The sequence below is a fragment of the Anomaloglossus baeobatrachus genome, chromosome 3, assembly GCF_048569485.1.
Source record: "Anomaloglossus baeobatrachus isolate aAnoBae1 chromosome 3, aAnoBae1.hap1, whole genome shotgun sequence".
In the NCBI taxonomy this organism is placed as follows: domain Eukaryota; kingdom Metazoa; phylum Chordata; class Amphibia; order Anura; family Aromobatidae; genus Anomaloglossus; species Anomaloglossus baeobatrachus.
This window is the reverse complement of record NC_134355.1, coordinates 664,682,173-664,709,925: the sequence shown is the minus strand read 5'-3', so window position 1 is coordinate 664,709,925 and position 27,753 is coordinate 664,682,173. Positions and strand designations below refer to the sequence as shown.

Sequence of the window (27,753 nt, the reverse complement as noted above, 5' to 3'; positions counted from 1 at the left end):
ATTTCTCCCGGAAAATATCTGAAATGCCATGTTTTGTTATACACATTTATTTCCTTTGTGTATATTATAACAACACAAAAAACAGAGAACACTGCAAACTGGGCAAAATTCCAGACAAAACTTCAAAAATGGGCACCCTCAGATAATATTGTGTTTCACACCCTTTGAAATAAATAACTTCAATTAATCAATTCCTATAACCGTCAACAAGCTACTTCCTCCTCTCACCTGGAATTTTGGATTCTACTTTTGCCAACTGCTCAAGGTCTCTCATATTTGAAGATGCCTTCTCTCAACAGCAATTTTAAGATCTCACCACAGGTGTTTAATGCCTCTCATAGTCTTCACAGCAGTATTTTCAATAAAATGGCACCGGAAATTGAGGTATGCGCATGTGCGGACCATTTTAATGAAGGCAGAATTACTGTGGCAATGTACATTAAATGCCAAAAACAGCAATGGTGACACTGTGTGATATTCTGTGACGCCCCTGGACTATCAGGTCATCACAGGGTACTGAACAAGCTACCCTTCCATGCAGTATTCCACCTCCCTCTTGGTTCTGGGTCTCTAGCTAATGGTGTTGCCTCCAACAGCAAATCAAATCCTAGATACACCCTGCACCACACCTAACAGACACACCAGTGGTCGGCTTGAGTGGAATAGAGTCGCCCACCTGGGGAGGTCAGGGAGGGGAGGTGAGGAGTTCAGTCAGTCAGATGGAGTTGAGAAGTAGCCCTCGAGCTGTGAGGAGCTCAGAGGAGGTTGGGAGCGGTGGCTCCTAGTGAAGCAACCTAGGTTGCAGACGGTGGTCTGGACCTAGAGGAGTCAGACGCCCGGTCGCAGGGGATTGTGGCAAGGTGTCTGGCCTTGTCGAGGAGGACAGCCGGCAGCCTAGCCCTGTCATCGATCCGGGACTGAAGGCACGACGGGGTACACCGACCCTAGGTCGGAAAGTAGCTTCAGGCAACCCGATAATTCAAATGAGGAGAACTGAGCCTTCATGATCTGTTCCCATCCGCTCCAGAATCGGGGCATAAGTACAACGAGAGGGATAGAAGTTTCCAAACCACAACGGTCCAGAAAATCCCAAGCGTGTGCCCTGAGAGCAAGCTCCCACACTTAGCCATAGTGAGGAGTGGGGCCCGGAAAGTTCCATACTACTGGCTACCAAGTTGAAGTTAAACTTAGTGCTAGGAGGCAGGTCACGGATCACCAGGCAACACTATAGAGGATGGGACCCGGACTAGCTCCCCTCAGCGGCAGCGGTATTCAGAGAATTGGTTTACCCGGTTGTCAGCGTCTGTCTATGAAGTGAGTAAGTACGAGAGTGACCCCTGTACCCCCACGGCACCCCCATCACCAAGTCCCGGGGCATCTACCCTACCCGTGGAGGGTTACGACACCTTGCTGCCCCGCTTCATCACCCCGGGTACTCCCAATGGCAGCGGCGGTACTCTTAATTACCGTACACCACGGGTGGCGTCACAAACTATATCTAAATCCTCTGTAAATACCCCCCTTCATTTGAGTGGCCGCATGATCCCCGGGTCCGGAGACTCTCGAGCCACAGCGAATCCGGATCCGAGCAGCTCGGCTGCTGCCACGGGGGTGGCACAATTCAATTCAATTCAGTCAGGAAGATGATTAAAGGCCTGACCTCGTTGCACCTGACAAGTATGTGAGCTAGTAGGGTTTGTGTGCCAGGGTTGCTTTTATGTTCCAATGCAGCCCTGGAAGGAAGCTACTATTTTCTAATCACGTGTAACTCCTTTTAAGGCCCCCTTCACACGCACGTGCCTGCGGTACATGCTAGGTCCATTCCCGCATGTGCCAGAGACACGGGCAAACGTATACTCATTAAAATCAATGGTTTATATGTGCACGCACCTGTTCAGCCATTGGCCCGTGCCTCCGTGTGGAGCAGACGTGTGCTCCATACGGAGGTATGTCCGGTTTTCTCCGGCAGCACGGGTGTCACACGGCCCGCTCCCGTATGACACGGATGTAGTGTGGATGCGGTCCCACGTGACACGCGCCGGAGAAACACACATGTTATTGTAAAAATAAAAAAAACACAAACTCACCTCCACCAGCCCTGCAGTCTCTGCCTCGGCTGTCACCTGCATCGAACCCCCAGTGAATTGCAACAACGCATCTTCTTCACTTGGGGCCGGAAGCAGCAGGGCATGGCCAGTGCCGGACGCTGTCATTCAGCACCACAGACAGCTCCGGAAGAATCAGGTAAGGCGGGACTTTCCATTCTTCGTGTGTTATTACGTATAACACACGGAGAACACGCATGTGCCACAAACACGGCACACGGGGAGCAAACCACCCCTTTAATACGTCTGTGAAAAAACGGTTCGTTTTTTTCACATACGTGTGAAGGGGGCCTAAGATGTAGTTGTATAGACAACCCATGCTGCATACTATTACTGATTTTTGTTCACTACTGTCTTTTTAGGAAAGCCATTCGACAATACTTTAATCTTGAATGCTGCAGTTGCAAATATAATCGTGGCAATTTTACTCGGGAATCGAATGGACTACGATGACCCTCAATTTAAGAGGCTGTTAATTCTGACAAATGAGAATGTTAGACTGTTGGGAAGTCCAATGGTTTCGGTAAAATTATTGATTTCATATATTTCTTCTAAATTCATAATTAGGGGTGGTAGGATTGATTTTCCCAATTTAAGATTATCAATGAATCAAAGAAATTTACAATCAGTGATGCATTGATTCATTTAAACATGCGTAAGACCTTGCTTTAGGCCGGTGTCACACTTGCGATTGCCTCGCATGTATCTCGCGGTGCATCACCCGTCACAGACTCGCACTCTCCTCACAGAAGCGGGTCGGTTGTATCATCTCTATGTACTGTATCTCCTCCTGGACCCTTCATATATTAATGTCCCCATTCTGGCCCTTTTCTTTAATATATCCCATATTCTGTCCCATTCCTGTAATGATGTCCCCAGTCTTGGCTCCTTCCTGTAATATTGTCCCCTATTCTGACACATTCTTGTAATAATGTCCAAATAACTGGCACTTTTCTCCAACATATCATAAAAAAAGACTCCTCTTACCTATCCTTGCTCCCATGGTGCCATTCTCATCAGTCTTGATATTCCATGCAGTGGAGCATGCCGACGTCATAAGCCAGCTGCGTGTATTGCGGTTCAGGGAGCCAGTGGTTCTCTGCTCTGCACTACATTTCAGCTGAATGTGCATCCAAGGAAGCACATTCAACTGAAAACTAAGCTGGCACTGGTGGTTCCTCTGAGGCCATGGGCCCAGTTGCGATTGTACCACCTGTGACCATGATTGTTACGCCGCTTTCTCTAGGCATCTCAAAGCACTTGCTAAACCCTTCCTCCTTAAGTTGTTCCCCTGCTCACACCAGCCTCTTTAGCTTGATAAGTATATCACTGTCTGAGTTTCTTGCCTTGGGGTACTTCTCACATAGCGACATCGCTAGCGAGATCGCTGCTGAGTCACAGGTTTTGTGATGCACCAGTGACCTTATCAGCGATCTCGCTGTGTGTGACACTGAGCAGTTACCTGGCCCCTGCTGTGAAATCGCTGATCGTTACACACAGTGATGGTTCATTTTTTGATCGTTGCTCTCCCTCTGTGAAGCACACATCACTGTGTTTGACAGCAAGAGAGCAACGATCTGAATGTGCAGGGAGCAGGGAGCCGGTGTCTGGAAGCTGCAGACCTTGGCTGGTAACCAAGGTACACATCGGGTAACTAAGCGAAGTGCTTTGCTTGATTGCCCGATATTTACCTTGGTTACAAGCATACGCCGCTCTCAGGCTGCCAGTGCTGGCTCCCTGCACACGTAGCCAGAGTACACATCGGGTAACTAAGCGAAGCGCTTTGCTTAGTAACCCGATGTGTACCCTGGTTATGAGTGCAGGGAGCTGGCGCTAAGCGGTGTGCGCTGGTAATCAGGGTAAATATCGGGTAACCAAGCAAAGCATTTTGCTTAGTTACCCGATATTTACCTTGGTTACCAAGCGCAGCATCGTTTCCACGAGTCACTGCTGGCTGGTGGCTGGTCACTGGTCGCTGGTGAGATCTGCCTGATTGACAACTCACCAGCGACCATGTAGAGACGCACCAGCGATCTTGACCAGGTCATATCGTGGTCGGAATCGCTGGTACGTCGTTTAGTGAGACGGTACCCTAATTACTTGAGATGTCACACAGACAGTGAGCTATCAATCAGGATAGAGAGGCTCATGCTGAGCAGGGAAACAACCTCAGCAGGCAAAGGCTTTGGAAGTGCTCTGTCACACAACCAGAGCACCAAACACCTCATTTGCATACTAATAGAAATTCTGAGTTCCCAGGAATGTAGCAACAGATAAAAGCTATAAAGTTATCTATTGACTTAGCTTTCAAACACCCACATACCCATATATGCAGTTTTGGAGCTGTTAATCTTTCTTTTTTTCCTTTAATATATAACTATAAGCTCCTAAGCGCCCTCACATGTTAATTGTAGGTACCTAGAAAAATATGTTCAATCTCTGTTTATGCAGGGTGCTTGGAAAAGAATGTATAAAAGTATACAAAAAAGTAATCCACCCATAATTTTGTAACTACTGTATAAAGATAAAATAAAAAAACCACTATAGGTATAAGTGCAAGTGCATCTCAATAAATTAGAATATCATCAAAAAGTTAATTAATTTCAGTAATTCAATACAAAAGGGAAAAACATATATTATATAGAGTCATTACACACAGAGGGATCTATTCCTATATATTATATAGAGTCATTACACACAGAGGGATCTATTCCTATATATTATATAGAGTCATTACACACAGAGGGATATATTCCTATATATTATATAGAGTCATTACACACAGAGGGATCTATTCCTATATGTTATATAGAGTCATTACACACAGAGGGATCTATTCCTATATATTATATAGAGTCATTACACACAGAGGGATATATTCCTATATATTATATAGTCATTACACACAGATGGATCTATTCCTATATATTATATAGAGTCATTACACACAGAGGGATCTATTCCTATATATTATATAGAGTCATTACACACAGAGGGATATATTCCTATATATTATATAGAGTCATTACACACAGAGGGATCTATTCCTATATATTATATAGAGTCATTACACACAGAGGGATCTATTCCTATATATTATATAGAGTCATTACACACAGAGGGATATATTCCTATATATTATATAGTCATTACACACAGAGGGATCTATTCCTATATATTATATAGAATCATTACACACAGAGGGATCTATTCCTATATATATTATATAGAATTATATAGAATCATTACACACAGAGGGATCTATTCATATATATTATATAGAGTCATTACACACAGAGGGATATATTCCTATATATTATATAGAGTCATTACACACAGAGGGATATATTCCTATATATTATATAGAGTCATTACACACAGAGGGAGCTATTCCTACATATTATATAGAGTCATTACCCACAGAGGGATCTATTCCTATATATTATATATAGTCATTACACACAGAGGGATCTATTCCTATATATTATATAGTCATTACACACAGAGGGATCTATTCCTATATATTACATAGTCATTACACACCGAGGGATCTATTCCTATAGATTACATAGTCATTACACACAGAAGGATCTATTTCTATATATTATATATAGTTATTACACACAGAGGGATCTATTCCTATATATTTTATATAGAATCATTACACACAGAGGGATCTATTTCTATATATTATATAGTCATTACACACAGAAGGATCTATTCCTATATATTATATATAGAGTCATTACACACAGAGGGATCTATTCCTATATATTTTATATAGAGTCATTACACACAGAGGGATCTATTTCTATATATTATATAGTCATTACACACAGAGGGATCTATTTCAGTGTTTATTTCTGTTAATGTTGATGATTATGGCTTACTGCCAATGAAAAGTCAAAAGTCATTATCTCAGAAAATTAGAATATTATATAAGACCAACTGAAAAAATTATTTTACACTCAGAAATGTTTTCGCCTACTGAAAAGTCTGTACAGTAAATGCCTCAATATTTGGTTGGGTCATTTTGTCTGAATTACTGCATCAATGCGGCAATGTGGCATGGAGGCGATCAGCCTGAGGCACTGCTGAGGTGTTATGGAAGCCCAGGTTGCTTTGATAGCCGCCTTCCGCTCGTCTGCATTGTTGGCTCTGGTGTCTCTCATAGATTCTTTATGGGGTTTAGGTCAGGCGAGTTTGCTGGTCAATCAAGCACAGTGATACAGTGGTTAGTAAACCAGGTATTGGTACTTTTGGCAGTGTGGACAGGTGCCAAGTCCTGCTAGAAAATGAAATTTCCATCTCCAAAAAGCTTGTCGGCAGAGGGAAGCATGAAGTGCTGTAAAATTTCCTGGTAGACGGCTGCACTGACTTTGGTCTTGATAAAACACAGTGGAGCTACACCAGCAGATGACATGGCTCCCCAAACCATCACTGATTGTGGAAACTTCACACTAGACCTCAGCAGCTTGGATTGTGGCCTCTCCACTCTTCCTCCAGACTCTGGGACCGCGATTTCCAAATGAAATGCAAAATTTACTTTCATCTGAAGACAACACCTTGGACACTGAGAACAGTCCAGTTCTTTTTCTCCTTGGCCCAGGTAAGACGCTTCTGGCTTTGTCTATTGCTCATGACTGGCCTGACACAAGGAATGCGACACTTGTAGCCCATGTCCTGGATACTTCTGTGTGTGGTGGCTCTTGAAGCACTGACTCCAGCAGCAGACAATTCTTTGTGAATCTCCCCCATATTTTGGAATGGCCTTTTCTTAACAATTCTATCAAGGTTGCTGCTATTGTGAACCTTTTTCTACCACACTTTTTCCTTCCACTCAACTTTCCATTATTATGCTTGGATACAGCACTCTGTGAACATCCAGCTTCTTTAGCAATGACCTTTTGTGGCTGACCCTCACACTTGTGGAGTGTGTCAGTGACTGCCTTCTGGACATCTGTCAAGTCAGCAGACTTCCCCATGATTGTGTAGCCTACTGAACCAGACTACGGGACTATTTTAAATGCTCAGGAAGTCTTTGCAGTTGTTTTTTGTTAATTTTTCTAATTTTCTGAGATAATGACTTTTGGGTTTTCATTGACTGTAAGCCATAATCATCAACATTAACTAAAATAAACAATTGAAATAGACCCATCTGTGTGTAATGACTCTATATAACATATATGAATAGATCCCTGTGTGTGTAATGACTCTATATAATATATAGAAATAGATCCCTCTGTGTGTAATGACTATATAATATATAGAAATAGATCCCTCTGTGTGTAATGACTGTTATGTAATATATAGTAATTGATCCCTCTGTGTGTAATGACTCTATATAATATATAGGAATAAATCACTCTGTGTTTAATGACTTTATATAATATATAGGAATAGATCACTGTGTGTAATGACTCTATATAATAAATAGGAATAGATTCCTTTGTGTGTAATGACTCTATATATTATATAAATAGATCCCTCTGTGTGTAATGACTCTATATAATATATAAGAATAGATCCCTCAGTGTATAATGACTCTATATAATATATAGGAATAGATCCCTCTGTGTGTAATGACTCTATATAATATATAAGAATAGATCCCTCTGTGTGTAATGACTCTACAGTCATATGAAAAAGTTTGGGCACCCCTATGAATGTTAACCTTTTTTCTTTATAACAATTTGGGTTTTTGCAACAGCTATTTCAGTTTCATATATCTAATAACTGATGGACTGAGATATATTTCTGGATTGAAATGAGGTTTATTGTACTAACAGAAAATGTGCAATCTGCATTTAAACAAAATTGACCGGTGCAAAAGTATCGGCACCTCAACATAAAAGGGACATTAATATTCTGTAGATCCTCCTTTTGCAGAAATCACAGCCTCTAGTCGCTTCCTGTAGCTTTTAATGAGTACCTGGATCCTGGATGAAGGTATATTTGACCATTCCTGTTTACAAAACAATTCCAGTTCAGTTAAGTTTGATGGTCGCCGAGCATGGACAGCCGCTTCAACTCATCCCACAGATGTTCAATGATATTCAGGTCTGGGGACTGGGATGGCCATTCCAGAACATTGTAATTGTTCCTCTGCATGAATGCCTGAGTAGATTTGGAGTGGTGTTTTGGATCATTGTCTTGCTGAAATATCCATCCCCTGCGTAATTTTCAACTTCGTCACTGATTCTTGCACATTATTGTCAAGAATCTGCTGATACTGAGTTGAATCCATGCGACCCTCAACTTTAACAAGATTCCCGGTGGCGGCATTGGCCACACAGCCCCAAAGCATGATGGAACCTCCACCAAATTTTACTGTGGGTAGCAAGTGCTTTCCTTGGAATGCTGTGTTTTTTTGCCTCCGTGCATAACGCCTTTTTATATGACCAAACAACTCAATCTTTGTTTCATCAGTCCACAGGACCTTCTTCCAAAATGTAACTGGCTTGTCCAAATGTGCTTTTGCATACCTCAGGCGACTCTGTTTGTGGCGTGCTTGCAGAAATGGCTTCTTTCGCATCACTCTCCCATACAGCTTCTCCTTGTGCAACGTGCGCTGTATTGTTGACTGATGCACATTGACACCATCTGCAGCAAGATGATGCTGCAGGTCTTTGGAGGTGGTCTGTGGATTGTCCTTGACTGTTCTCACCATTCTTCTTCTCTGCCTTTCTGATATTTTTCTTGCCTGCCACTTGTGGGCTTAACAAGAACTGTACCTGAGTTCTTCCATTTCCTTACTATGTTCCTCACAGTGGAAACTGACAGTTTAAATCTCTGAGACAACTTTTTGTATCCTTCCCCTGAACAACTATGTTGAATAATCTTTGTTTTCAGATCATTTGAGAGTTGTTTTGAGGAGCCCATGATGCCACTCTTCATAGGAGATTCAAATAGGAGAACAACTTGAAAGTGGCCACCTTAAATACCTTTTCTCATGATTGGATACACCTGCTTATGAAGTTCAAAGCTCAATGAGGTTACAAAAACAATTTAGTGCTTTAATAAGTCAGTAAAAAGTAGTTAGTAGTGTTCAAATCAAGAAATTGATAAGGGTGCCCATACTTTTGCACCGGTCAAATTTTGTTTAAATGCGGATTGCACATTTTCTGTTAGTACAATAAACCTCATTTCAATCCAGAAATATTACTCAGTCCATCAGTTATTAGATATATGAAACTGAAATAGCTGCTGCAAAAACCCAAATTGTTATAAAGAAAAACGGTTAACATTAATAGGGGTGCCCAAACTTTTTTATATGACTGTATATAATATATGCGTTTCCCTTTTTGTATTGACTTACTGAAATATATTAACTTTTTGATGATATTCTAATTTATTGAGTTGCACCTGTATGTTTATTATGATTGTCACTTAAATTGAAAAGATTGAATTTTTTGGAATTTCTCAAAATTTGCAGATTGTACTGAATAAAGATTTGGGAAACTTTATATTTGCTAATCCAAAAAAATTACTTCAAACTGGCTGCCATTTTGTAATTATAATTATGTAATTATGTAATTATATGGGATAGCAAATAGTTGAAAATACTAAAATAATCAAACTTTACAGCCCCCCCCACCTGCTCTTATGATGGCAGCTCCCCACCAGTCCTTTGCTAGCTTTTTAGGCTCCCACTGCACTAAGATTGTATAAATCATCTTTTATTAGGAGCTAGTGTGCCGTACTAGATAGTAAGACGGTAAATAAGAAATTAATCCTATTATTTATTTTTATTATTTCAACAGCTCTTTAATATGTTTCCGTTCCTCGCGTTTTTCCCTGGTAGCCATAAAACAATTTTAAAAAATGTGAAAGAACTCCGTGGCTTTATCAGAAGAACATTTGTAGAGCATCTGAAAAACTTGGATGAAAATGACCAAAGAAGTCTAATTGATGCATTCCTTGTAAGACAAAAAGAGGTAACTGTTTAAACGCTCTTAATGGTGGTAACGTATGTTTCCACACAAGGTCCCCAATTGGTCCTCAATCCCACTGTCAAGCCCTGTCTTGTAGCAGCAATACTGACAACTAGAGATGAGCAAACCTCCCATGGTTCGAATCGAACCATGGGAGGTTCGCTCATCTCAAGTTTATGGTTTATGGTTTATGTCCGTTGACTTCACCTGTGTTCACCGAGCGTCTTGACGAACATATCCGAACCTAATTGAGTTCAATGAGAGTCAAAAACAAAGGCATAGCCAACACTGTTAGGGGGGCTAAAGCTGGGAAAATAGCTCAAACCATTTTATAGTGGAGCCTCACTGTTGTGGTACAGCCATTAGCTTCCTAGACTATTAGCATAAGAAACATTGAGGTGGATTAGTGACAGGGATACGTCTGGAGGGTTGGGAGCCCTCATATCTCATACTACAGCTCAAACTGCTCTTCTGCTCAGCCACACTCAGGTGGCACCAACATTAGCTTCATAGACTGATATTGGTAGACACATTTAAGGATAGTAAGAGAGGTAGATGAGTGCAAGGTAGCTGCATGCCTGCCAGTCTGCGAGTTCTACTGCTACAGGAAACACACAAGAAGGAGACCCAACTAGGAGATCCCAAGCGTACCCATAGTGTTTTGTCATTGTGCACCAATATGCCAGATATAATATTTTCCACAAGGAGAAACATTACCCATTAGATCCCAGTGTCACAGGTGTCCGACAGTACATGACACCCAGCCAGAAGCCTCTCATAAAGCCAAATCAGATTTCCTGCTTTGCACTGATGAGGTGCAAAATCCTGAAACACGTGTGCAAATTAGGATTCTGTTTCAGCTTTTATCCTAAGTCCTGGGGCAAGGCTTGTTATAGTGTCAATGTTGATATTTAGGATTGTTACATCTAATAGGTGGCATTAGGCCAGGGCCAGACGGGGCACTACTATGATCTTTTCATGATACTCGGCTCATGCTGGCAGCACAGCAGGAGCCGAGTGTCATGGGAGTGCCACTGCGACTGAGGTCCGACTGTGTGATCGGACCACAGCTGCGGGGGGCGGGCCCCCTATGATGAGGGGCAGGCCAGTGCTGAGGAGGGACGGGCCGGTGCTGCGGAGGGGAGGGAGGGATTTATCTTCCTCTCTTCTCCGTTGCCGGCTTTTGCTATTCTCGCCCTGCACTCGCATTACACCGGTGTACTGCGAGTGCAGTGCGATTTTTCTCTCTCCCCATAAACTTGAATGGGTGCGAGAGAATCTATGATCGCATTACAGTCACAGCATTCTGCGACTATTTTCTCGGTCTGATTAGGGCTGAGAAAATAATTGCTCATGTGTGCTGACACACAGGCTAATATTGGTCCGAGTGGAATGCAATGTTTTATCGCATTCCACTTGCTCCGATTTTCATGCCGTGTGGCTTAGGCTTTAGAGTTTATGGGCGGCTTTGCACGTTGCAACATCGCAAGCCGATGCTGTGATGTCGCACGCGATAGTCCCCGCCCCCATCGCAGGTGCAATATCGTGTGATAGCTGGCGTAGCGAAAATTATCGCTACGCCAGCTTCACATGCACTCACCTGCCCTGCGACCGTCGCTCTGGCCGGCGACCCGCTTCCTTCCTAAGGGGGCGGGTCGTGCAGCGTCATAGCGACGTCACACGGCAGGCGGCCAATAGCGGCGGAGGGGCGAAGATGAGCAGGATGTAAACATCCCGCCCACCTCCTTCCTTCCGCATATCCTACGGAAGCTGCAGTGATGCCGGTAGGAGATGTTCCTCGCTCCTGCGGCTTCACACACAGCGATGTGTGCTGCCGCAGGAACGAGGAACAACATCGGACCGTCACGTCAGCGTAATTATGGATTACGCCGACGCTGCACCGATGATACGATTACGACGATTTTGCGCTCGTTAATCGTATCATCTAGGATTTACACACTACGATGTCGCATGCGATGCCGGAAGTGCGTCATTTTCAATTTTACCCCACCGACATCGCACCTGCGATGTCGTAGTGTGCAAAGCCCGCCTAAGTCCTCTTCCTCTCTTAAGAGGCAATTTGCATATTGTTGTAGAAGAAACTTGATGCTGATTACTCACTATATGAATGGATTTCTTTTTAGGAATCAGGAAACCCCAAATCATATTTCCAGAATGATAATCTAACACAAATCATAAGAAACTTGTTTTCTGCAGGAATGGAGACAACATCGACTACGCTCCGCTGGGGACTTATACTGATGATAAAATATCCAAAACTCCAAGGTACAAGTCAAGGAAAATGTGTTTCATGTGGCTGATATCACACTATTTTACTGATTGAGACTGAGTAAAATGTGAGAGTATCATTGTAATTTTGGATTTGATGTATGCTTGAAGTTACAGGACCAAAAAATATACTAGCCAATAGAGATGGTCAAGTTTTTTTGATGTATTTGAAATTGCAAATGTTGTAACATCCAGTATTCTCCCTATTTAATTCCTTGATCTTTTGGTGCTGCAAAGTTTCTGGAGCGAACGGGTTTATTCCTGGCTCCATTCTAAGAGACCTCGGCAGGACTGTCATCTGTTTGAACCTTTATCTCTGACTCCTACCAGTTATCACTTGTTTCTTTGGTTCAGTCTTGTGCCATCTGCTCTTACTTTGCCTATTTGATTTCTTAATGTTTTGATTTTATATCCTACTTTCTCCCCTGGCTTAGACATGACTACCTTTACTACTGTCTGGTTCATGTCTCCGGCCAGCAGGGCTTTTTTGGGAGCATCCAAGTGGACCAGATTCCTGCACAGGAGTTTAAAGGGAATATGTCAACAAGTTTTTTCTATCTGATCTGAAAGCGGCATGACGTAGGAAAAGAGACCCTGAATGCAACGATGTATCACTTAGTTTACTGGGTACAGCGGTTCTTACACAATCAGAGTTTTTAGTTTTAGCAATGCAACAGAGCTGAGAAAGTTGTCCTCACCCACACCAGCCTCTGAATGCAGAAAGTCTATAGACAGTAAGCTGCTAATAACAGCAGGGGTGTGCCGCACTAGGTGATCTCTAGCTGACCTAGTCCAGCAATTATAATCTGCTAACGCTACAACAAAAAATACAGATAAACAACCGCACACAGTGTGATAAAAGACACATAGCTGAAAACTCTGTCTTAACCTCTGCAGCATGATATCTTCAAATTACATGACAAAAAACAGCTGACAGACTACCTCTAATTGCAAAGGCTGGAGTTTTTCTGGAATCTGCCAGAATGGCTAACACTAGGCCTTTCCTAGGGACGCATCACTGAAATCTCTATGTTAACCTCTACAGCATGATATCTTCATATTACATAGTGATAACCTGCTGACAGACTACCTCTAATTGCAAAGGCTGGAGTTTTTCTGGAATCTGCCAGAATGGCTAGCATTAGGCCTTTCCTAGGGACGCATCACTGAAATCTCTGTGTTAATCTCTACAGCAGAGTTCCCCAACGACTGGAGTTGGGGACCCCTGCTCTACAGCATGATATCAAGGGCCACCAACAGTGCATGTTTTTAGGATTTCCTTAGCATTGCATGGGTGTTGGAATGATCACCTTTGCAGGTGATTAAATTATCACCTGTGCAATACTAAGGAAACCCTGAAAACATGCAATGTTGGTGGCCCTTGAGGACTGGAGTTGGGGACCCCTGCTCTACAGCATGATATCTTCTGATTACATAGCAAAAATCTGCTGATGGACTCCCTTTAAAGGGAACCAAACATCAGGATTTTCATATATAAGGTAAAGCCAGTGCAGGACTGGCACTATCAGGCACATTGTGTACATACCATTAGTGGGCAGCTCGGATGTTTAGACTTTGAAATCCAAGTTTGTGAAGTTTAAAAATGTATCATCTTTTTGACTGACAGTTACACCTCTGCTGATAATATCCGGGCCGATTATGCACATGGATTCCCCCCCCCCAGCTGCCTGATCCTCCCTCACTCTGGCTCTATGCAAATTTTTCTATTAAGTAACATGGTGTCGGAGTTGGCGCCTGCACATAGCGCTTATCTCCGGCAACATGTTTCTGAAGCCTGCATTATCTAGTCTTGTTCCTCTGAGGGTCGTGCATGCGCCCTTGCTTCTTCAGATCTAGTTGTGATCTGCGGATACAAGTCCCAGATGAAAAACTAACAGTGTCCCTAAGCACCAGGTCTGGGTAGGATCCCATGTGGGCAAAGTCCTTGGAGAAGAGGGTAATGTCTTTGGGACAAAGAGGTAATGTCCTTGTGTCAAGGGTAAAGTCATTGGGGCAAGAAGCAATGTCCTCTGGCCAAAAGCAAAGTCCTTGGGCAAGAAGGTGCTATGGCACTGTCTGCGTTGCAGGCCATGATTTGTTTTGTCACCTGCTCACAGTTCAACATTTCCAGCAGAGCAGAGCACAACAAATGCAATACTATTAAGGAAGGGGGGGATGAACAAAAACAGTACCTCAGGGTCAATTTTGGGGGCCGGATCTCCAGACCGGTCCCTATAGAACGCAGAACAGTCCAGTACTTAGGGTTAGAGATGAGCGAACTTGAGGTTTGGTTTTGGAACTGAGCACCAACTAATAAAATAGGGCTCGGAGTTCAGAGTTTGAATGCTTTACACGCAAACTTAACTCACACAAGCATCATTGTGCACAGGTATACTTGGTGCTCACCTTTGTGCGAGCCACTTGCAGTGTTTGAACGGCTCACACTGGGGGTAATAACAGCGTGATCACATGTAGTGTGCAACCACCCCAAAAATATTGAAAATGCCCTCACACCCTCCCATGGAAGTGATCTGCTTATGGCTGGCTGTGTATAGACGGTGACTCAAATTGCCAATCATTATTTCCGAATCTTCTCGGGCAAGGTTCAGACACGTGGAGGCTCAGTTCATTTGCTGCTAGCAAACCGAGCCAACAGAGGGTTCACTTATCTTTACTTAGGGTGCAATAAACACAACTGGGGGCATTGGGATCTGGCATTCTAACTGCCCCCCAGGAATTGTGGCCCCACCTGTGTGGCGGCCCTTTTACTCAGCTCCGTCCCTTGCAAAATGAAAGCAGTAAACCTCTCCCTCAAACGTAAACTCTTCTCGCAGAACGTGAGTCATAAAAGTACTTTGGGGTCTTTCTATATTCAGGAAAACCTCCCAAAACCCTTTGCAAAGGGACTATCGGCCCAGAGTAGATGGTCGCATTTTACTGTGCCCTCTCAACAAAGAGCTAATCCTGCATCCCACCCTAAATGAAGAGTCCATGACCTCACCATGAATTGAAGGAGGCCACCTATTCCACAGTGGCCAGCTGTTGATACCTGGCTGTGGGCGACTGCCTCAGTTCCGAGTCCCACTGTCGCTGGGCCCACTGGTATTTCGCTTCCACAACAATTCAGCCTGCTAAGTCGCTTAGCAGCTATTATACCTTGGCTCTCACATCGTGGTCTTCATGACCAGGTGGCTCGTCCCCCGCATCTCCTCTATCAACTGAACCTCTGCCATGAATTTACCAACCCCTCCCAGTGCCTGCTCTGTTTATGGTGTTAGCATATGCTGTTTGGGAAGTCTCCATTTTCCAGACCAGATCCTCCAGGGTGGGGCTTCTTTCAGTTCATCCTTCTGTTTCTTCAAAGTGTGACGCCCTGGGCAAGCCAGGGGTCACAGGTCACTGCACCATCACACCCTACATCCCAGTTAGGAACACCAAAGCTAAACAAAATCCTTGTTGCCTTCCTTCAGAGGCTGGGGTTCACACCAGGGGGTGGGCCAGGCGGTTGGCTCCGCCCACCGAGGAGGACACAGCTCTGGAGGCGGGAAGAAACCAGGCAGATAGAGTTTGGAGGAGGTAGTGGAAGGAGTCAGAGAGAGTCAGCTCAGGGAAGAGCTTGAGGAGAGTTAAGCTAGGGAGGTGAAGGAGTAAACAGCTAAGATGAGCTAAGGAAGTGAAAGTAGTGAAGCGAAGTGGAAGTGGTAAAGGAGGAGTAAGAGGAGCTGAAGGAAAGTGAGAACAGTTACAGAAGGAAAGCTTGAAGTGTGTCCAGCTGTGTGCAGGACAGGGTCAGCAAGGTCAGCAACAGTGGTGATTGTCTGAAGGGGTGGCCGTTTGGAAGTTCCTGGAAGGGCCGCGGACGGGTAGTGACCCGGCGGTCTGGAGCAGCGTACCAAAGGACAGTCAGCACCAGGGCAGGGGCCTCTCGGACCCCGGCAAGGCTGGGAGTCGCCAAATTTGCCAAATCCGTCAGTGAAGGGGACGTAGATCCCCCAACAACCAAGTCCCGATTGAAGGCAACAGCCCAACCTGTACAACAGAGACACCGCCACCGCCAGGGCACCAGTTTCTGAGGGCCAGCGCCTGCGGGCAAAGAGTAGAGCTCCTCCGGCCCAGCTTGAAGCCGGGGAGCGGGTTACCGGTGGGAACCCATCGCGACCAACAGACAACATTAGGTGCAAGGAAAAGGGACATCACCACTACCGACTGGGTGAGCAAGTGCAGCCATCCGTGGGACCGACCAACCAGCCGTTTGTTTACCAAGGACTGTGTCACTGTCTCAGGCTGAGTGAGTACCACAGTGCCGCAAGGCACAGCGCTGCCCCCGCGTCCCTGCGCCCACCAGGCCCTGCACCCTGCGCTCCATCACCGGGCCCCGGGATCACCAACCCCTACCCACAGAGGGGCAACACAACACCTGGCTGCTCCGCATCACCATCCCCGGGAGCCCCATATTGAGCAGCGGTGGTGCTACAAATCACCACAACCGTGGGTGGCGTCACGGACATTATCCCAACACCCCAAATTCCCCCCTTTCACTCACGGGCGAGGAGCGCCGCTCGAGAAACCCCCGGGATCCGGCCCACAGCTTGAGCCACCACTGAGCAGCGGCAGCCGCCGGACCCGAGCAGAAGGGGTGAGCGCGGTGTGCTGACACCCTCCTCCCCGCCCGCGACAAAAGCTACCATTCATTCCGCATCAGCTTCCTTGGAAGAGTTGGCGCTCTCTCTGGTGCACCCGTCAGAGGCTAGCACCACTGAACATAGGGGGTTTCTTAGTCCCCAGCTTCTGAGCACACAGGGTAATGCTTCACGCTCTTTTTCATGGTGCCACGCATGACGGACGTGGCCGACCTTTGGCTTTAGGCCATATCCTGCCATCTTTATTCCCATGACTCGTAACTTGTCTATCTCAGGCATCTTACACATAGTCTGTCTTGACAGGATGTGCAGGGAATGACCCTGCTCTCAACCCCACTTACGGGCTTTGCACTCCTTTGCTAGAGAGAATCATTGTTTGCAAACCGCTTTGGGTGTGGTGTGCGACACTTACGGTTCTCTTCAGGGAATCTTCCACCACCCTACAGCTGGTTCCTATCATTGATGTTGCACATAGACACATGACACCTAGGGTTCTCTAGGCAAATCAACATGGAACAGTTTATTTGATCTTCCACGTTCATGACAGACATGGCCATGCTTCTATTGTCCTGCTGCTGATTTCTCCTGGAGTACTCTTACTTTCCAATCCTGCTAGCTGTCACCTAGTCCTCTAGCAGTCAGACCTAGGCCTCCTCTTCCTGCTCTTCTCTTTACGGCTACCCATGGTCCTCTCACTGCCCCTGATGGCTTCTAGTCACTTTACTTCCTTTGGCCCATCCAAGGTTCTCTTCTCTGATGGCCGTCTAGTCCCTGGACTCTTGTAAGTCCATCCCGAAGTGAGCCATAGGTTCCGGACCCTTGCAGGATACCTCCGGGTTTACGGACGGGCACAAAAAAGGCTACATACTGACACTAGGGATCCCACTGCAGAACTGGGACCTCACAAGGCCTGTCTCATTAACTAACCCACTGGCCATCTGTTACTCTTCCCACCTTGCTCTAAGCTCCTTTACAACCAGGAGTTTCTAACACTACTACATCTATAAAATCTATACCCCCCAGATTACTGGGCTAATATATTTAATAATTAATAAAGGTATAATACAGTACACATTATGCAATAAAACATTTCTACACTGGATTCTTGTTTGCTAGGTGGCGCTGGCTATTACATAGTTCCGGCTCTGCTACATTGAGAAATCACATCCTCTAGCAGTTGCACTTCTTATCACATTCCCTATAAGCTTCCACATATATACAATATATTCAGCATAAAACACAGCATAGCATAGTATAGAATAAAACACTGTAGGAATGGGTGTAGTGCAAACACTCTCTACATCTACTTTCCCTGAAATATTTCCTACTATGTGCCTTTTGATCACAAGGAATATGGAATGTCTATTCAAAATAATTTATTTCAGCTGCAAAAATCTACTGCACCAGTATTCCTGTGTCCTATGACAAATTCCCTTCTCTTTTCTCAAATGATCGTTTAACTTCAGCATGGATCCAAATCACTAGCTACATCAATTTAAGCATAAATAATTATTAGTTTAAAGGGATCCTGTCAGGTGCAATATGCACTCAGAGCCACAAGCAGTTCTGGGTGGATATTGCTGATCCCTGCCTAACCGTCCATGTATATGTGGCACCCCAGTGGTCATGGGAGCCACAGTGGTGTTGTTCTCCTCACCAGGGGGGCAATGCTATGCCTGGAAGCAGCGGGAAGATCTCCATGTCAGGTTCAATCACACACAACACTTACTAACTCAGGCCAGAAGGTAGAGCTTAATTCTTGGTTGGGGCGAGCTTCCCTGTGTATTCTGGGCTCGGGAGGGGTTAGACAGGGAGACAGGAAGAGGGACTTTAGAACTTGTGTAGCACAAAAAGAGAATGGTTGCTGTTTGAGAGCTGTCTGCAAGCTTTCCAGGACCGAACGCTGAAATCAGGACACTAGGGTCCTCGACTGTCGGGTGCTAATGGCCCAGCAGTAAACTCGGAAGGTAGGAAATTCCACATCTCCTGGCCCATCAGAGACTCCCAAGGTGAAGTAGCACAATAGAGCCCGGGGCCGCAGAAATAAAGGCGGGCCCCACATCCGGCTCACGCTGCCTGCCACAGGGGGCAAGACATACTATATCTACAAAGAGGGGACACTGTGCTGCTTCAGGCCACAGTGACCCACACACAGGGCGCATTAAAGAAGGGCTCCATCCCACCTGGCGAGGAGAGATTCCCCACTGCTCCCAGGCTGACTGGACCACTAACTGCGGGACCAAAACAACTGACCAGTAAAAGGTAAAAAAGACTACTGGCCTGTGTTGTCCAGTTACTGTCGGCATCCTCAGTCCTGCACCCCAGTGTACACCACCATAGACTGCCACCTCCATCATCCTCCTTGGGGTCTAGCTTCACCTGTGGGAAGCTGAACTATCCTAGCTTCGACACCATCTGCCCCAGAGGACAGCGACCGCAGCAGCGGCTAATCCCTGGTCGCATACCGCAGGTGGTGTCACGAAACAACCACTACTCCCAACATCCCCATCCCATCTTTCAACCTCCTTTTGGTGTACACCTTGGGGCCACAAAGCCAGGTAGGGCCACCCGTGACATCCCAGACTCAACAACACCAGCTGTTATGATCCGGAACTATGGAAGATCACAATGTATCATTGGCAAAAAGGTGACAAGAGCATTGTCAACTAATCTGGCCGCCATTTCCTTACTAACCATCAACACTAGAAGTAGCTTAGGAGTGAACTAACGTCCTATGCACCGCAAACCCAGCCAGAGAAACTAGCTATCCTAAAGGAAGGAAGGATGAATAACTCTCTGCCTCAAAGTAGACCCCCAAAGGTATAGCAAGCCCCCCACATTCAAAGACTACAGTAATATAGGAAAATACAATACACAGATGGAGGATAGGATTAGAAAAGGTGAGGCCCCACTAACTAAATAGGAAAGGATAGGAAAGGGGCTGATGGTGGCCAGAGAAAAACCCTACAAAATCCCAAATTCCTGATAGTACAAAAAGGTCCTCAGATCGAACGATCTGTGCTCCGTCCTATATCAGGCGCTATTGGCAAACCAATGAACAGAAAAACAGGAACAATTACAAATTCAAGAAGAAACAAACACATGAACTTATAGGAGCAAAACTCCAAACATAGCTGCAGGGAGCTTCCCAGCTAAGCAACAAAGAGGGAAGATTCCTGCATGCAAATAAACTGACAATAACCACAGTAAATGACAAACCCAGATAAGAACAAAAAGAATAAAACAACTAAGAAAGAACCAAGCACTTATTTGGGGTAGATGTGGTCAGAAGCAAGATGAAAAGGCAGGTGAGCTACAAGACAATGATAACCAGCTCAGACTGCCAAGAGACCAAGGTTTAAATAGGCAGAGAGTTAGCAATGGAAACGGTCATTGCTCAAGAACACATGGTCTTTGTCAAAACCATTCCTGGCCACAAGAGGGAGACTCACAGCAGCAACAGCATAACTGACATTCACAACAACCAGCCCAGCGACGAGTCATTTAACCCCTGCCCCGTGGGTGCTACATATACGCTAGCAAAGATAAAGAGATCTTTAGAAAAAGTATTTCTAAACATCTTTTATCTAATGCTAATTAGCGCGGGAACTAGTCCCAAGGGTGTTATATCTCCTGACTAGTCCGCCCTCTTACCATGTTAGCACACCAGCAGGGGCGTACCAACATCCTATTCAATGCAGAAGCACCAGTGATGACGCGCGTACCTGTGTTTGCTGTCACCGTGCTTCTGAATGTCGGGCACTTCCGGGTATGTGCAATAGACCTCTCTGAAGCAGGGATGCATACACCCGGCTTCACACTGTGCATGACTGGCATTCAGACGCACGGTCAAAGCAAACATACTGTAGGTACATGCATCACTGCTGGTGACACTGCATTGAATAGCATGTTAGTACACTGCTGTGGGTGTGCTAACATGCTAGTCGGGGGGATATAATGCTCTTGGGGCTAGTCCCCGCTCATTAGCATAAGATAAAAGATCTTTATAAAGACTTTTTTAAAGATCTCTTTATCTATGCTAGTGTATACAGTGACGGTAAGGCAGGGATTAGCAATATGCACCCAGAACTGCTTGTGGTTTTAGGTGCATATTGGACCAGACAGGTTCCCGTTAATTAATGTCTGTTATAATGTGAACGTTGATGAATATGGGGCTTTAAAGCTTTGTAAAAACACTAAGAAGATGATTGTAATACCTTGATTTATCACTAAATTATTGTTTTCCTACTTAGAGAAGGTCCAGGAGGAGATTTCAAGAGTTGTTGGATCTGCGCAGCCCATGTGCAGCCATCGAGGACAAATGCCCTTTACTAATGCAGTAATTCATGAAATTCAGAGGTTCTCCGACATTGTTCCTTTAAATCTGGGTCATGAAACAACCAAAGATGTCACCTTTAAAGGATATTTTATTCCAAAAGTAAGTGACAGTGCTGATATTTTAACACATTGTTGATCACTGGCGTATTATCTGTCTCAATTAATTTTGCTGATAATCACCTGATTTCATCAGCAGATATTATCAAATGTGGCCCAATGTATTTTTTTCCATTTTTTAGGTTGAGGTTACAAATGGACTTTCTGTACTGGGATTTTCAACTATTACAAAACTTATAGCACACTCTGAAGTTGTAGCTTCCTGAAAAAAAGATAACCTGAAATAACCATTTGCATTATCCAGTTTTTATAACCATGACCATCTTCATGGAACTATGGGGCAGAATGAGATTTCTTTTCCAATATCTACTTCTACAAGATCAAGTGCTCAAAAAAGATAATAAGAAATCTAATTCATACTTAGCAACTGTTGTACTATCAAAATCTAAGTCGAGAATGCAACAACGCAGTAAAGGCAACTCAGAGGTGACTTATAATACATATTTATTTTACAGCAATAGGGAGATAGCAGTAACATGATGTAATTCAGCTATAATATAAAAGACTTTCAGAAGGCAGATCAATACAAGTTCAGTGATTTAAAACATGTAAAGGTGAGATCTTACTCATATTTAAAACTAAGGGGTACTTTGCACGTTGCGACATCGCAGGTGCAATGTCGGTGGGGTCATGTCGAAAGTGACGCACTTCCGTGTCGCTCCCGACATCGTAGTGTGTAAATCCTAGATGATACGATTAACGAGCGCAAAAGCGTCGTAATCGTATCATCGGTGCAGGGTCGGGGAAAACCATAATTAAGCTGCAGCAAGGGTACGATGTTGTTCCTCGCTCCTGCGGCAGCACACATCGCTGTGTGTAAAGCCGCAGGAGCGAGGAACATCACCTTACCTGCTTCCCACAGCTCACGCCGACTATGATGAAGGAAGGAGGTGGGCGGGATGTTTACGTCCCGCTCAGCTCCACCCCTCCGCTTCTATTGGTCGCCTGCCGTGTGACGTCACTGTGACGCCGCACGACCCGCCCCCTTAATAAGGAGGCGGATCGCCGGCCAGAGCGACGTCGCAGGGGAGGTGAGTGCGTGTGAAGCTGCCGTAGCAATAATATTCGCTACGGCAGCTATCACTAGATATCGCACCTGCGACGGGGGGCGGGGACTATCGCTGCAGCGTCGGTAACATATTGTTACCGATGTTGCAGCGTGCAAAGTACCCCTAAGGCTAGAAATGCAACATGCAGTAAAGACGACCCAGTGGTGACTGCAGTTGATATTTATTAGATAGGATGACGCGCCCGCAGGGTCTTGGGGGTTACTTGTCCCCGGGCCGGTGTTTGTGGGAGTTTGGGGTTGTCACAGTAGCCTGGCCTAGCTCCGTGATCCCGCTTTGTCAACCAAGAATGATGGGGGGAGGAGTAGTGGTAATAAAAGGAAGTAGTAGTCTTTCGTGATGCCACCTGTGATATGCCGCTATAATGGGAGCCACCGCTGCGCAGGGTCTCTCTCAGGCGGGGTGGATGATAACGCAGCTCAGATGTTGTAGCTCTCCACAGGCAGAGCTAGGCCCCTGGGAGGATGCTGAGAGTCCACCCCAGTGTGGGAAGTGCGGGGCGTGAGAAGGATCAGATGGCACAGCGGTTGCAGTTTAAGATGTTTACTCACTGAGTTGCTCCTGCCGTTGCACTGCCAGACTGCGCTGTGATGGGCTCCAGACGATCCCGAATAGTTCGGTGGCCGGTACCGGAGGGATACTCCATGAGTCCTTCCTCCCTGCTCTCTGTTGTGTGAGTCCCTGTGACTTGAAGCTACACAGGGTCCTCTATCCTTTGGGGTGGTTATGTTCCCCATCTCATCTAGCAGACAGCGCAAGTCTGTTGATGGGCCGCCCTATGGTCACGGCTCCTAGTTCCATATGCAGCTTTTCCCCGGTCGCTGTTGTGGGCCAGACGACTTCAAATCCTCTGCCCAGCAGATTCTGCTGGTAGGCCTTGAAGTGTCCACCAGCCTAGAGCTCCGCACCCTGAGATGTGCACCGATCCTTAGGGACCCCTCAGCGACTGTATTCTACTGCGATTCACTTCGTTCCCGGTGGTGACTTGACTGATTAAGTGTCTGCGAGGCTCCTTCTCCCCAGATCAGTCACCCCGCCCACTTGAGCCCCAGAGTTAGTGGGTGGGAGGCCCCAGACGATATGGTGACCAACCTAAATGACCCTACTCTAACCCTGTCCTGGTCAGAGGGCAACTGGCTTATGTGTGGTTGTGGATGTTGTGAACCGGCACCGACCTCCTCCTTACCCGGGATGAGTACTGCACCTCTGATGAGGTGCAGTACCCTGTGGCGACTGAACCCTCAGGGACACCACAGGAACAGGGAGATAGAGGTGGGATGGGTAAGCAAAAAGTAATACATAAGTTCGAAGCAAACAAATCAAATTACAGCTAGCATGTTTTACAGTTACACTCAACTGATCAGGTATATGCAATCACTGAATGATATTAAGAGTAAATTCTTTTAACAATACCCTAATCCTGGTCCTTCCTTCAAGGGAGCATTGGTGTCGCCCTGCTTATAGTCACAATATGCAAATAAACAAGGAAACCTTCATAAATCTATCTACGCTAGTGATTAACTCAATGAAATATGTTGACATCCACTACACTGACCGTTAACCTTAGTAATTAGCTATTCTCTCTCACAGTACCATACATCAAGGTGGAAAGTAATGGCCCTGCTCATTTGGTTTTCTGCTCCAGAACAAATCTTAGTTTTTCTGACTTTGGTCCTCAATGTCCAATCTTCTACATTTGAACACGTAGTCGGATCCTTTTCTGGTGATGATATTTAGTATTCTGTCTTCAAGTGTGTCTGGTGACGATATTCAGTTTTCACTTTCCTCTGGCTATGGTATTAGGTCTTTGGGTTCTTTAGGCAACAGGATTCAGTCTGCTGTATCTTCTGGTGATGGTATTTGGTCTTCAAGTTCATTTAGCGATGATACCCGGTCTTCAGGTTCCTCTGGCAATAGTATGCAGTCTTCGAGGTCCTTTAGGCTTAGTACACTTCCAGATGATTCCACCTCAAACAACATAAGCCTGACCTGCTACGCACACATCTGCTCCCTTAGTTATCTTGGCACCAATTCTGCCTACTCACTGCCAGCCCAGCTTTTTATATTTTGTTACTGGGCCACAGTTGTCACCTGACTTTGCATCCCCTTCTAACCCTTCTATCAAGGAAATGTACTCCTTACAGATCAGTTCCTGTTGGCCATGGTCCTCTGGCAGATAGCTACAGTATATTGGTGTACTGATGCCGTGGGGCAAAGAATGAGGTATCTTCTTCTAGCCCCCCCTTACACACAGCAATAAAAGATTCTAATTAACAAGTATTATCTTGCGTTTATCCAACCCCAGCCATCCTGTCAGTGAAGCGCTGGTGTCACCCACAACTGTTCACCACTTCTCCCTAACTGGATGAGTCGGTATAAGTAGGAATTACTCAGTATATCAGCCCACAGGTCATAATGGGGCTACGGTACAACTCATTAAGGCATAAATCATATTCTAGTTGGAAACATCCTACATTTTGTACTGTACGTATTTACAGGATTCAAGGGCCCGACTCACTCAGCACTTCTATCTTCTGGGTCCGGTAATCAGAAGTCCGTTCTTTGCTGGTTGACCTGCGACATCTAGTGCTTAGTATTGGGTATTCGGTGCTTGACCGGAAAATCCTGAAGCTCAGTATTCAGTCTTTGGTGCTTGACCGGCAGAACCTGGATCCTGATATGGAGTCTTCGGTGCTTGACCAACAAACTATGAGTCATGGTTTTTAGTCTTTAGTACTTGACCAATGAAATCAGGTTCTTCCACTGTTCATATTAGTCTCAAGTACTTCTATAGTGAGAGGGGCCACAAGGCCACTTTGCTGCTCACACTTTTGCCTTCTCTCAAGTCTTGGTGCCAACTCCGCTCCTCTTTGAGCATCCCAGCTTTTCATATTATACAACTGTGCCACAACTGTCACCTGATCTGGTGTCTTCTCCAAATAATTTTCTCGAGGAACACATACTCTGTTCTTCAGTTCCTGTCTGCATGTTGCAACATCCAGAGGGCGATATTTGTTTGCAGAAACATCTCGTTTCATACGGAGGCTAATGCATTGATGTAGTTTATGTCTTGAGATTGCATGAAGTTTTCATTTAATTTTTTCATTAAAGTAGTTTTTTTAATCTACTGCGGATGTGGGACTAATTGCTGTAAACTTTCCTGTTCTTCACCTGGGAGTCAGACCAGATCATCCGAGTACCGCACTTCTTCTTACATCTTGTGGTGGGCTGTTTCTTATGTTTGTTCCAGCATGGATCAGAGCCCGACTGCACAATTGCAGCCAGGTATGTCTTTAATATAGGATGAAGAACCAACCAGGGACCATAAAAAGATACATACATAGTCAAATGCGGCCCCGGACAGCTTGTCCTTGCACTGCCCTAGATGATTAACATTTTTGTATATAGGGAGAGAACTGTCAATCAACTAGAGTGGGCTGGGAAGAAGTAAACCAATGGTTATCACATCTTTTCCTATGGTCATCAGCTGGTTCTACAAACTATTTGTTCTATGAAACACATTCCAGGCTGCATTTGTACAGTCAGGCTGTGATTTATGGTAGAACCTTTAATCTCACTATAAAAAGAGTGGAACAAGTGCACAATCATTGTTTTCACTACTAATTGTTTGCAGTATATCAGTAGTACTTTTGCATATGCTATAGTATAATAGTTTTATATGCATGCAGAATATGGCAGTACTTGTAATTCACTGGCACATGCATTTAAAAAAAACATCAAACTTCTGATATATTATTAACAACCTCAGGATAGAAAAATTGTATCTTAATCCATAGCTAACAGTTATTTTATAGACATTGTATCGAACCAATACAGCACATGAAGATGTTAATTGGTAACTGTATGTTGGCAATATTTAAGGATTTTGTGGCACTACTATTTAGGCACTAATTAGAACTTTCTGTACTTTGTGTGCTGGTGATACATTGTATAACATTGTTATTTATGCAACTATATGGAATTGTTTTTTGACCAATATATAGCGCTACTATTTGGGCATCTGAATACTTTCTTTCTGGCAGCATTTAAAGTGAATGTAAACTCCCCCCCCTTGACCGTTTTGAGCTCTTACTATGGGCATACAGGTAATAGGATGGTGAAAGTAGTCTTACCTGTATGTGTGACGCCCTGGCCTATCAGGTCGTCACAGGGTATTGTGCAATCTGCCCTTCTGCACAGTATCCAATCATCCTTGGTTGCGGATCCCTGGCCTGTGGTGTCACTAAGAACAAGCTAATCAAAATCCTAGAAACACTCTGCACCACACGCACCAGACACACCAGTGGACAGCCTGAAGGGAATAGGGCTGGCCACTTGGGGGGTTGGTTAAGGGGAGGTCAGGAGTGTTAGGAGACAGTGAGTTGTGGAGTTACTCTCGAGAGGATAGGTCAGGAGTAGAGTTGAGCGATATTCGAGGTTTGCCAATTTCATGTTCGAGTGATTTTTGGGGGGTGCTCGAACTCGAACTCGAGCTTTTTGCTAAAAGCTCGACAGTTCGAGTTAGGGTCGAGAATGGTTCGAGCACCAAAAACGTGGCTTTTCACAGTAAGGCTATGTGCACATGTTGCTATCTGCATGTGTCCTGCGTCAACAGCACAATCCCTCTCCCTTTCCTACTCACCGATCATGGGAGTCTCGCTGCACGTCTGTCACAAATCTGCAGCGTCTTTTCCTCTTTTGAAAATGGCTGCCGCTTCATTATTCAATCATGTATTCCGTGCTTTCTCCGCGCACCAGCGCCCATGATTGGTTGCAGTCAGACACGCCGCCATGATGAGTGACAGCTGTCTCACTGCAACCAATCATAGCCGCCAGCGGGCGGGTCTATATCGTGCAGTAAAAAAAATAAATAAATAATAATAAAAAAAAAATGCAGTTCCCCCCATATTTGATACCAGCCAGGATAAAGCCACAAGGCTGGAGGCTGGTATTGTCAGGATGGAGAGCACCACATTATCGGGAGCCCACCACCCTAACAATATCAGCAGCCGTCCGGAATAGCCGCATCCATTAGATGCGACAGCCCCGGGGGACTCTACCCGGCTCATCCCGAATTGCCCCGGTGCGGTGGCAATCGAGGTAATAAAGAGTTAATCATGCCAGGCGACTCCCCGAGACACCTTCCATGATCAACCTGAAAGTGAAAGTAAATAAACACACACAGCAAAAAATCCTTTATTTGGAATAAAAGACAAAAAACCACCCTGTTTCACCCCTCTATTAATCCCCAAATACCCCTCCA

The 27,753-nt window shown here is 45.1% G+C and overlaps 1 protein-coding gene across 1 annotated transcript in view; it reads left to right on the top strand.

The window, feature by feature from the left end:
- Positions 1–27,753, top strand: part of LOC142297395 (uncharacterized) — a 189,319-nt gene that overhangs the window by 145,319 nt on the left and 16,247 nt on the right. Inside the window, 4 exon segments of the mRNA XM_075341621.1 lie at positions 2,468–2,628; positions 9,869–10,042; positions 12,184–12,325; positions 21,222–21,406. Coding sequence (XP_075197736.1) covers positions 2,468–2,628; positions 9,869–10,042; positions 12,184–12,325; positions 21,222–21,406 — 662 coding nt within the window.